The sequence below is a fragment of the Colias philodice genome, chromosome 14 (genome assembly GCF_061535455.1).
Source record: "Colias philodice isolate Cphi_HAF_F1 chromosome 14, ilColPhil1 Martin Lab GWU primary, whole genome shotgun sequence".
Classification (NCBI taxonomy): Eukaryota; Metazoa; Arthropoda; class Insecta; order Lepidoptera; family Pieridae; genus Colias; species Colias philodice.
Genome location: NC_143099.1, coordinates 839,738 through 852,731, shown reverse-complemented (window position 1 = coordinate 852,731; position 12,994 = coordinate 839,738). Strand labels below are relative to the sequence as shown.

The following is a 12,994-nucleotide window of genomic DNA, read 5'->3' as shown; positions in this document are numbered from 1 at the left end:
TTTATTTTAACTCATTCTGCCTCGCTCCTCCTCCTACTCGGATGTTGATTGTGCTCTGTGGTTGTGCTGTTTATTGTATTGTTGTCATTGAGTGCTTTGTTTTTAACCGACTTCAAAAAAAGGAGGAGATTTCACACCGATTTTATTTTTATTTTGAATTAACAACAAAGAATATTTGAAAACTCTTACTTCTAAAATAATTGCTTATGACAATAAAATAATTTATGTATCTTTACTTACAGGAAATTACATCAATCATATTATAAAATATATATTTGAACGGGTGACAATATTATTTACAGTGTAATAAGAAAAAGAATAGAAAATGTGAACAAAGATTGTATCACTTAATAAATTTATTATAGGTGTACATAGTACATGAACTTTTATAAATGTATATAGTGAAAAAATTACTAAATGACTAGGTACGTCTTGTTATAAATACATTTAATAGATTTTGAAAGGTATTTACTGATACATAATATGTACATTACTAAAACTATTAACTAATACTAGGTTGTAGTAGGTATTGATATAAATTTATTTAATTTATAATGTGTTAACATATACTATACAAATGACCGATATCAAAACTATTTAGTAAATAGCACATTTAAATAATATGCAGTAATTAATGATATCAAATCTTTTTTACATTTTACTTTTCTTTTTTTGAAGTTGTTTTTTTTTTTATGTAGTTATTTTTAATGTATGTAAAACTATGATCTATCATTTGAATTTTTTTTAATTATACCTTTTTTATCAACTGGCAATTTAGTTAAGTTTTCTCTAAAAATTTCTGGCAACACTCATGATGATATCGGAAGGATTTTATCGGACAATGTGAAAGGGAAAATTGTATCCGATATCGGATATCGGCTATCGGCGTCCGATATCCGATATCGGATCGGATAATGTGAAAACGCTCTCAGGATTCACTTGATTCCGTAGACAGAGAAACCTTGATTCACAGACAGATTTGACTGTTTGACAGATGGCATAAAAAATAAAAATAAATAAACGTGAAAACTGAAAAGTGAACCTCTTTTTTTACAATTTCTTTATAAAATTTTAATTATTTGTAAGTTGTTTTTAATAACATTTTCCTATAACAATTACTTACTTGATATATTAATCAACACAGTAAGGATTTTATAAAATTCAGAACCTAATTTGATAAAAAAATTTTTGCTTACCTTGTTGCTTGATAATAATTTTATGAGTAAAACTTGTACAAGCAGCATTGTATAATTTTAACAACTATTCATTTATTTTCAGGCGTTTAAACCAAGATGGGTGAACGTAAAGGCCAGAACCATTATTACCCCCCAGACTACGATCCAAAAGTCGGGGGGTTGAACAAATTCATGGGCACGCATGCTCTACGAGAACGAGCTAGGAAACTACACATGGGTATCCTTATTATACGATTTGAGATGCCCTACAACATATGGTGTGACGGTTGCAACAATCACATTGGTATGGGTGTAAGATACAACGCAGAGAAAACTAAAATCGGCATGTATTATAGTACTCCGGTATATCAGTTCAGGATGAAGTGTCACTTGTGTGATAATCATTTTGAAATAAAGACCGATCCTGGTGTAAGTATGATATTATACTATAACTAAGAGCTTGTTTGTATTAAATACGCTATTCACAGTCGCCACAGAACCGATTTGAGAAATTATTTCACTGTTAGATAATCCATTTAACAAGTAAAGCAATATATCATCACACTAAGACCAATGCGATGAGGTTATAATGCAGGTAACAGCATTATTTTACTAGTATTTTATACGAGAAAAGGTAATGTCTGTTGTGAGCTGTATGTTCATGGAAGTATGCTGTAAATTGTCTCTATTATTGATCACTTTTACTTGAAACAAGTAGGGAATCAGTTTTGTGAATGTTCTTTTGGTCTCCTTGAGAGATCAAAATTTTTAATTGCATCCCAGCAAACACAAAACACCATTATAACAAACTTATGATAGCACGAGTTCATGTACAAAGCATTATAACCAAATCGTATATCGGCTGTATTTCTTTTATACGACTCTTATAAGTAAAATTTGGGCCCCCCCTTTAGACAGCGTTGAGCTATATAAAGGCAATTTAATAGCATTATAATTATCGTATTAAATCATTAATTAAGTCAGTTATGAGCACATGAATAAACAAATGACATTTTTTGCGACTTCATTACAGTCATTATATAGCTTTTAAAATTACAATCTGTTATTAAAATTTCATAACAATGCTAACTGTTGTAATTCCTTTGTAAAAAAGAAAATCTTATTGATTTTAAAAATATATTGATCTGTTTTTGATCGTGCAACGTTATGTGGACTTGAAATATTTAAATGTGAAAATTAATATTGAATGATGGGTAAGTACCGCCTGTATTTCTGAATGTTTTGAGTGAAATTAGCTGCGCGCATCAGTTTTTTTATAAAACATAACCTATTTTTAACAAATATCACAAAATTTAGATTATAGTAATAGTTTTAACAATTAAAGTACCTTATAAAGATATTGGTACAAAATACAAATGATTTCATTCCCTTTCTAGTCAGATCTTAGTAACTTGTATTATTTTTGTAAGATAGGAAAAGGAAAGCAAATGGCGACAAATGAAATTAAAGCTTTAGGCATTTCACGATAGCATAATAGTGCTGTTAATTTTAATATGGTTTGTCACAAAAATTAGAGCTCGTATATAGTGTAATACAAGACACTTATTATGTTCAGCCATATAACAGCACTTCGGAAATATGTTATGATGCTTAAACTCATTATACGTATTAGTGCCTGATTTTTATCGAGCTTATCAGGGAACCGTAATTAGTTAGGTACTTGGTATAAAATAAATAAGCCAAGATTTTTAATTAAGCCATTTAAAAAACAAACTTGCTTGTTCTTTTCAGAACCAACATGCCCTGCAAAGTAAAGCATTTCCCAACATAATATGAAGATGCCGATGAAGAATCTTTTTTTGTTTACTACAATTATTAATAAAATCAGTATACCTACTCCTTTTTAAGTTTTCATTTGAATCCGCCTGTTTTGTAGTTTTATTGAAAGCCTTTTTATCCATTAACCAAATTCAAATTACGATGTTATTATTACTCATAGTTCTAACAATACTTTTATTTCGATCAATATATAGCTATATACTGTAGAGATGAATAGATTTGAAAGAAAACGGAGCAAAAGCGATAATTGTTATAAATTCAATGTTAATATAGGATTAGTATTAAATTAACACAATAATGGACTATTATAAAGCTTTTATTCTTTAAAAAACCAACATACGTTCAAAGGCACTATAAAATAATTTATTTATGCTTATTTAGAGCGTAACGTTATTAAAATTACCAATATAAGATAATAGTATTACTATAAGTTTGAAAGCTGTTTTAGAAGCTGTAATTTAGAATTATCCTACGTTTATTTAAGATTTTTGACATTGTAACAATTTTTTGGTAACCATAATATAACAGTTAGCATTATTTGATGAAGCAAATGCCTTTATAAAGTACTTATATTTGGATAGTGACGATTTAAATAATTAATATAACTTCAAGTCATAATTCTGTATATATTTTTGGTTAATATACAATTTATGTGCTTGCTGGGATGTGAGAAGATATATCGCAGGGATTTATAACATCACGTAAATCGGTCTAACTTTTTCAGAGACTGCTTATAAAACAGACAAAACTAAAAATTTTTTTAAAAGCTTTTTTTTGTATATATTTTTATTCCACATAAATAAGAGACAATATTATGTATGAAATCATTTGTATTTGTATATTAAATTCTAAAATTATTCTTTCAGAATTTAGACTATGTTATAGTATCTGGTGCAAGGCGACAGGAGAACAGATGGGACCCCACAGAGAACGGCCAGATTGTGCCCGAGACCAAGGAAACTCAGATGAAATTGTTTGACGATCCTATGTTTAGGTTTGTTGTTGTTTTGCATTATCAAATAGGTATATGTTTTAATGTATAATTATTTTGTGGATGTTGTATTTAAAAGACTACAGCGATTAGCAGTGTAGAATAGTTACTGTCTTATAAGAAAATGTATCAATATATTTATGAAAAAAAAAATTATTCAAAAATTATTTCCATTTTAAACTAAAATAAATTTTGTTTACACCATTCTCCTTGAAAAGCACAGTAATGAGCATTCTAGATGCATTAAGAGCAAAACCTAATATACAAGCACTATTTACTTGTACCAAAAGTGCTACTGTATCTATAAATTCAGTTTTGGAAAGTAAACAAAATAAAGAAATACACTAACATTTTGTTAAAAAATATTGTTAAAGTATTTACTTATTACAGACTGGAACACAAGACAGGCGATGAAGAAGCGAGCAAACTTGATAAGCCCAGGCTCGGCAAACTTGTGGGACGAAATGAAAGTGTGTGGAAAGACGATTATGAGGCCAACTGCGCTTTGAGGAGGAACTTCAGAGTGAGTCAAGTATAATATTATTTACTAGCGGTCCGCCCCGGCTTCGCCCGTGGTACATATTTACGTTTTCTCAACATAAGAACCATCCTCATACTTCAAGGAATATAATAAAAAACCGGCCAAGTGCGAGTCGGGCTCGCGCACAAAGGGTTCCGTAGCAGCAAATATAATAAATTACAGTTAAATCAACCTATCTCAAAAACTATAAGAGATACTTTGATCAAACCAAAAATCGTTGAAAGAGTTAATTAGCATGCATCACCTCTATTTTTTTTAGAATTTTATACCCCGTAGTTATAAAAATAGAGGGGGGGGGACATACTTTTTACGACTTTGAGAGCTGATATCTCAAAAACCGTTCACTTTAAGAAAAATGTTTTTTAGAAAACTTTATATCATTTTAAAAGACCTTTCCATTGATACCCCACACGGGTATGTACATCGAAAAAAAAAATTTCATCCCTCAGTTACATGTATGGGGGGCCCCACCCCCAATTCTTTTTTTTACTATTTAGTGTCATATTTTTGTAGCGGTTCATACAACACATATTCCCATCAAATTTCATCACTGTAGTACTTATAGTTTCCGAGTAAATCGGCTGTGACAGACGGACAGACGGACAGACGGACAGACGGACATGACGAAACTATAAGGGTTCCGTTTTTGCCATTTTGGCTACGGAACCCTAAAAAAGAACTATCGAAATCGGTTCAGCCGTTCACACGTGATGCCGTGACAACGCGAAACGGGTTTCATTTTTATATATATAGATTAATAACTATTGCGCGCCGTGTAAAAAAATTACAGTAAAAAGGATGTTAGTGAACTTAGCAGATCATTTTTAGCAGATCAAAAAAAAATGTGAGTTCTTATCGCGTGCAGTTGAGTTCTACAGTTCCTGATACTTTTTAGAAATAGTTCTGGCGTTTTTACCTTAAAAAACGACATTTGAAAAAATGATCTGCCAACTTCCCGTAGTAGATAATTTTTAGCAGATCAAAAAAAATGTGAGTTCTTATCGCGTGCAGTTGAGTTCTACAGTTCCTGATACTTTTTAGAAATACTCGCGTAAAATGAAACACTAGAAAATTTATTTATGTCATATTTCATCACGCCGTAGCACCATGCCGTAGCATCACGCCGTAGCATCACGCCGTAGTATCATGTCGTAGCATCATGCCGTAGCTTCATGCCGTAACACATGCCGTAGCATTACGCCGTAGCATCACGCCGTAGCATCACAGCGTAGCATCACGCCGTAGCATCACGTCGTAGCATCACGTCGTAGCATTACGTCTTAGCATCACGCCGTAGCATCATGCCGTAGCATCATGCCGTAGCATCACGCCGTAGCATCATGCCGTAGCATCATGCCGTAGCATCACACCGTAGCATCACGCCGTAGCATCACGCCGTAACACATGCCGTAGCATTACGCCGTAGCATCACGCCGTAGCATCACAGCGTAGCATCACGCCGTAGCATCACGTCGTAGCATCACGTCGTAGCATTACGTCTTAGCATCACGTTAAGCCGGGTCCAGGTCGGGTTTTTTCAAATGTCGTTTGTTAAGGTAAAAACGCCAGAACTATTTCTAAAAAGTATCAGGAACTGTAGAACTCAACTGCACGCGATAAGAACTCACATTTTTTTTTTTTGATCTGCTAAAAATGATCTGCTACGGGAAGTTGGCAGATCATTTTTTCAAATGTCGTTTTTTAAGGTAAAAACGCTAGAACTATTTCTAAATAGTATCAGGAACTGTAGAACTCATCTGCACGCGATAAGAACTCACATTTTTTTTTTGATCTGCTAAAAATGATCTGCTAAGTTCACTAACATGTAAAAAGACCATTTATAGGTATAATGAAGTGAATAAAATGGACCATTTATTTTATAATAAGTATAATTTATTACGCTATATACAGTGGTGGACGTAAAAATAGAAATACCATACACAATGAATGACTCATCAAATTTATTTAACATTTGTGCATCAACATATTAGAGATTAAGCATTATTTCATATGATATAGAACAGAATAGTTTTTTAAGAAACTAGCGGTCCGCCCCGGCTTCGCCCGTGGTACATATTTACGTTTTCTCTACATAAGAACCATCCTCATACTTCAAGGAATATAATAAAAAAAGAACTATCGAAATCGGTCCACCCGTTCACGCGTGATGCGGTGACAACGCGAAACGGGTTTCATTTTTATATATTTAGATTAATAACTATTGCGCGCGGTGAAAAAAATTTACAGTAAAAAGGCCATTTATAGGTATTCTGAAGTGAATAAAATGGACCATTTATTTTATGATAAGTATAAATTACGCTATATACAGTGGTGGACGTAAAAATAGAAATACCTAACACTATGAATGAGTCATCAAATTTATTTAACACTAGCTGTGCCGCGCGGTTTCACCCTCATTGCTCCGCTCCTGTTGGTCTTAGCGTGATGATATATAGCCTATAGCCTTCCTCGATAAACAGGCTATCTAACACCGAAAGAATTTTTCAAATCGGACCAGTAGTTCCCGAGATTAGCGCGTTCAAACAAACAAACAAATTCTTCAGCCTTATAATATTAGTATAGATTTGTGCATCAACATATTAGAGATTAAGCATTATTTCATATGATATAGAACACCCGTTTAAGTAGTTTTATAAGGAATTAATTTATTTAAATCAAACGTTAGCTTAAATTCGGAAGTCTGATTTCCGAGTGTTTGCAGTCTAGACAACAAATTAGAAACAGCACGGTTCGCGTGTTCCAAAGTCAAAACCTGTTGAAATACCGCCAATATTTTTTTAAAAGTTCCATTAACATTTTCTGAAAATTAATTAATGTTACATTAAAAATAAGAGTAAAAGTAAGAGTTGTGAGTTTGTGACCCATCAACTAGGAAAATAATTTTAAGTTTACAAAAACTGGAGTTTAACAGGAAAATTGCAAATCATTTAGAGTATTCGATAAAAATGTATTCAATGCTATAGTCTATTTCAAAAGCATGGTAGTTCTGATCAAGTGCCTAAAAAAGCTCGACCAAGAAAAATTACTGCTCGCGAGGATAGGTAAATGATTGTTTAGGCAAAGTTTTGGAAAAAAAGTCGTTTTTCCCGTTGTTTCTTATAGATAAACGTTTGTATTTGATTGTATGCATTTTTTTTTATGTAGATGAGCGGAAAGAATATTAAAATATATTTTATTTGAAGCAATTTTATTTCCAAGTAGAATACGATTACTACAAACATTAAAAATGACTGATAAATTGTCCTAGAGATTTGTAGTGGAAAAATATTCGTAATTTCGACAAATCGTAAGTTATTGAGATAAATTGACTCGACAATCGATTTTTTCGATTAACCGCATTCAATCATTTTCTGGCTAACTACAAAAGAATATTAATCCAGTACAAACCTCTAAGGACCATTTATCAGTCATTTTTACCGTTTGCAGTACTCAAAAAATCTTCGAATCGGAAGTTATTGAGATAAAATGTTTCGAAAATCGATTCTTTCGATTATTCGAAAGCAATCAATTTCTGACTGTCTACAAACAAATACTTTCCACTACAAACCTCTAGGACCAGTTATATCAGTCATTTTTAACGTTTGTTATGTAAGCTCGCTGTAAAGTGTTCGAAACGTCGGGATATAAATAGGTATTGTTTATTTAAAAAAAATTGGTTGTCTGTAAAGTCGGTTTACTGACGATAGTTGAACGTGACAACGTCCGATTGTGCTTCTTTGTCGCTCGTTCCGCGCTCTCGCTCGCACTTCAAGCCTTACATGGAACGCCTCAGAGCGAGGTAACGCCGCATGAGTCATGTTTTTTCGTGCGTGCAGCTGGCTCTATCGAATTATAAGACGTTGTCACGTCAAAAAATGCGTTTAAAATTGCGTTATCAAATCTTTTAATGTTGAACACCAAATATCTATTTTCTTTTGTCTCATAACACAATTTATTTTTATTGTTACAGAAACGCAGAAAAGAACTAGAAGAATCTGCGATCAACGACGGCTTGCTGCTCGCAAGATCTTCTCTAGATATAAATCTTCTACCAGAAAACGAAGACGATAGAAACATGGCGGCCCTCCTCGCGCTTAGACCTTCTAGAAGTATAGAAGAGAAACAGACTGTGACAAGGCATAAAATCTTAAACGCGCCAGCCCTACCGAGTTCTAGTGGCCTTCTTACGAGCTTTGGAGGTTTAAAGAAGGAAGAATCGCTAAGTAAACAGGCAGTTTTGACAAGAAATGCGCTAGGGGTGGTAGTTAAGAGAAATAAAGTGGAAGTTAAAGATTTAAAAGAAGAAAATGTTTTAGATAGTAATGACAAAGATGATAAAAATAGTGCAGAGGTTAAGGACGCTGTCACAAATCTGCGTTACTCAAATTTAGGTATCTAACGACGTAACTTTGTTCGCGGCAATATCACGCTCACGTAAACATAGCGCATTCCATTTTATAGACCATCTTCATACTTGATATTATTTTTAATTTTTGATATTATGTATTTTTATTGAAATTGATTCCAGAAGATTACTAGGAACTTTAAAAATTCATTTTGTTACTTTTATTAGTAGGTACGATCCTAATAAGTATGTTAGTATATTCAAACAACTTAAAAAAGTGTGACTATTTTACATCATTATTTAATTGAATAATAATCTATGAATTGTATACAATATCAAAGCTTTTTAAGAAATGTAGAATTATTATCATACATATGATGTTACCGGCACTGTATTAAATCCGGCATTGTATACAATTCTTAGTAAATGTATGTTATTCCGAAAAATAGTCGGAATGAAATAAATTATAGGTATTCGTCACATAACACATTACCTAGGATACTCTTAAATCTGAACTTTTCCTACGTAGCAAACACATTTGCAAGTGTGGGTAGTTTTTGGGGTAGCTTTTAACCAATATGAGGTCAAAACTAAAATCCAAGATGGCGCCGACGAAAATTTTACATCTTTTCGTCATGGGTGTCATTTTCAAGGTTTTGGAGTAGCTCTTAGCAAATATGAGGTCAAAACTAAAATCCAAGATGGCGCCGACGAAAATTTGACTTTTTTCATGATGAGTGTCATTTTCATGGTTTTTGGGGTAGCTATTAACGAATATGAGGTTAAAAGTTAAAACCAAAATCCAAGATGGCGCCGACGAAAATTTGACTTTTTTCGTGATGGGTGTCATTTTCATGGTTTTTGGGGTAGCTATTAACGAATATGAGGTTAAAACCAAAATCCAAGATGGCGCCGACGAAAATTTGACATCTTTTCGTCATAGGTGTAATTTTCTTAATAATAAAGAAGTAAACTAAAATAAAATAACAGATTTTCGTCGGCGCCATCTTGGATTTTATTTTTGACCTCATATTGGTTAATAGCTACCCCAAAAACCATGAAAATGACACCCATGACGAAAAAATGTAAAATTTTCGTCGGCGCCATCTTGGATTTTATTTTTGACCTCATATTGGTTAAAAGCTACCCTAAAAACCATGAAAATGACACCCATGACGAAAAGATGTCAAATTTTCACCGGCGCCATCTTGGATTTTAGTTCTGACCTCATATTGCGTAATATCCACCCCAAAAATCATGAAAATGACACCCATCACGGAAAGATGTAAAATTTTCGTCGGCGCCATCTTGGATTTTATTTTTGACCTCATATTGGTTAATAGCTACCCCAAAAACCATGAAAATGACACCCATGACGAAAAGATGTAAAATTTTCGTCGGCGCCATCTTGGATTTTAGTTTTGACCTCATATTAGTTAAAAGCTACCCCAAAAACCATGAAAATGACACCCATGACGAAAAGATGTCAAATTTTCACCGGCGCCATCTTGGATTTTAGTTCTGACCTCATATTGCGTAATATCCACCCCAAAAACCATGAAAATGACACCCATCACGGAAAGATGTAAAATTTTCGTCGGCGCCATCTTGGATTTTATTTTTGACCTCATATTGGTAATAGCTACCCCAAAAACCATGAAAATGACACCCATGACGAAAAGATGTAAAATTTTCGTCGGCGCCATCTTGGATTTTAGTTTTGACCTCATATTAGTTAATAGCTACCCCAAAAACCATGAAAATGACACCCATGATGAAAAGATGTAAAATTTTCGTCGGCGCCATCTTGGATTTTATTTTTGACCTCATATTGGTTAATAGCTACCCCAAAAACCATGAAAATGACACCCATGACGAAAAGATGGCAAATTTTCTTCGGCGCCATTTTGGATTTAAGTTTTGTCAAATTGCTTTACCCCACCAATCCGTTCAACAACCCATAAAAAAAGAGGATCTCAGTCAACATAATTTTTAAAACATAATTTTAAATTACAAATAACTGGAATATGAAACTTATACAGTTTACTCTTATAAAGTATCAAATATTTCAAATCACGAAAACGACAGTATACGCACAATAATCTTTTTCTAATTCGTTTTTATTTTTGGGACGAGGAGCGATACACCCGTCCTTCCAAGAGCGCTTCTGAGCGCGGTCTGACGACCCGCGAGAGCAAAATGTATGAAGAAATCGACAAGTATTTTTAATTTAGCTTATAATTGAAATAAAATTTTGATTTAGATACAAAAAAATTATCACAATCTATAAAGGACTATATATCCCTCAATAATTTATAGGTAAGAAGATAGATTAGGCTTTTAATTTTCTTAAAAGTGTACCGGTTTAGACCCCATTTTTTTGCATTTTATGCGATCATTGTGCTGGGAAAATCGTATTTCAGTGACAATTTTGTATGACGTCGTACAATTTTTATAAGATGATCGTAGAACTGAATATATTATCTTTAAATTAAGATATTACTTTGTTCTCACGTGTAAGTGCTTTGAGTTAAAATTGTACCGTAAAATAGCGGTTTTTGTTAAAAAACTGTTATAGCACCCTTAAAGGTAAAGTTACCAAGAGTGAAGATATAGAAAGTAATAAGAAATTGTCTTTGGTTGGTGATTATAGTTCTAGCGGGGAAAATTCTGACTGAAGGCTTGTGACCTAGATTTGAAAAATAACAAGCATATTAGAATAATAAAGATACGGTTCTTGTTACTGAATTTCGCTAGGTATTTAAAATATTTTCTATATAAATATTAATTAACTATCACAAGTAGACAAATATAAACTAAATGTTTGTTTCGGCATATTTTTACTTATTCTGCAAGGATTGGTTGATCTTATGTCATTAACAGCCAATCAGAATACAGGAAAGTGACACTAAATATATTAGATATCCAACCACTAAAATATGTGTGTATTCTCAGTGATGCAAAATGCATCTAAATAATTTATATTGTTGTACTAAATTGTAAATATAAAGAAGGTTAAAATAAAAAACATATTCCAATGAAATCTTTTATTTCAATTGCTCTTAAAAAACATCAATAGGCTTCGTCGATACAGTTCGATGTCAGCTGAAACTCGACTGATCTACACTATAACATCAAGAACCACAACAATTGCTTAAATTATACATGAAATACACAAAACAATGCTTTTTATACTGAAATACTATTGCTATAAAGATCTATCTCTAGTTTTTAAAGAAAATTACAAAAAATATCATAATAATAATGATAGGTGTAATAAGTTATTGAAAAAGGAGGTTAAAATAGATTTATGAAAATGTGTAAACAAAAGAGTCAAAATGATTAAAGTTATACAATTAAAAAGAGATACAGAAGCCTCCATAAAATATAATAAAAGAGACGAGCTTTAGATCCTTACAGCATAATAAATAATAAAAGCGTAAGTAGTTATAATTCCTTAGGCGTCTTGAAAAAATTGCTAATATGGGTGATCTACACCTCTGAATAAATGATGCGAATAAACTGTGAACCCTTAATTATAAATTACAAAAATATAAGGAACGATAAATATTTATATCGATTACAATTTCAATTTATTGAAAAGTGACATTTTCTGTTATAAATGAATTACGCATGTTTGAATTACGCAATTATAATCTTCTTATATATAAAAATGAATCGCAAAATGTGTTGGTAAGCGCATAACTCGAGAACGGCTGAACCGATTTCGATAATTCTTTTTTTATTATATTCCTTGAAGTACGAGGATGGTTCTTATGTAGAGAAAACGTAAACATGTACCACGGGCGAAGCCGGGGCGGACCGCTAGTTATAAATAAATCTATTAGACCCTTATCTATAATAACTAAACGATAGTGACTAGTTTTTAATAAACTCTTAACAAGCGAAATAATATGGTCAGTAAATAAGTAGTAGTAATAACATTTGTTTCAGTAATTTTCCAATAAAACTTTTATTTTTTATTTGTCAACAATATAAAACATGGCGGTCAGATGCGTGAAATGTCATTTTGACAGAATAATAACTTTTTTAATTTAGAACACATTTCGGAAATAAACATGTCGCGATTAAATTATTTTATTTTCCATTCAGGCTATTTGGTTCTACGAATAGAAATATAT

At 32.4% G+C, this 12,994-nt stretch overlaps 1 protein-coding gene across 1 annotated transcript; it reads left to right on the top strand.

Annotated features, from left to right (window-relative positions):
* Positions 1-989: 989 nt before the first annotated feature.
* LOC149482623 (coiled-coil domain-containing protein 130 homolog) lies at positions 990-12,005 on the top strand. The gene is made up of 6 exons (XM_089703441.1): positions 990-1,143; positions 1,279-1,604; positions 3,842-3,969; positions 4,357-4,489; positions 8,478-8,859; positions 11,436-12,005. The coding sequence occupies exons 2-6, from the start codon at positions 1,293-1,295 to the stop codon at positions 11,528-11,530; spliced, it is 1,050 nt and encodes a 349-aa protein (XP_089559567.1). The 5' UTR covers positions 990-1,143; positions 1,279-1,292; the 3' UTR covers positions 11,531-12,005.
* The last annotated feature ends 989 nt before the right edge of the window (positions 12,006-12,994 follow it).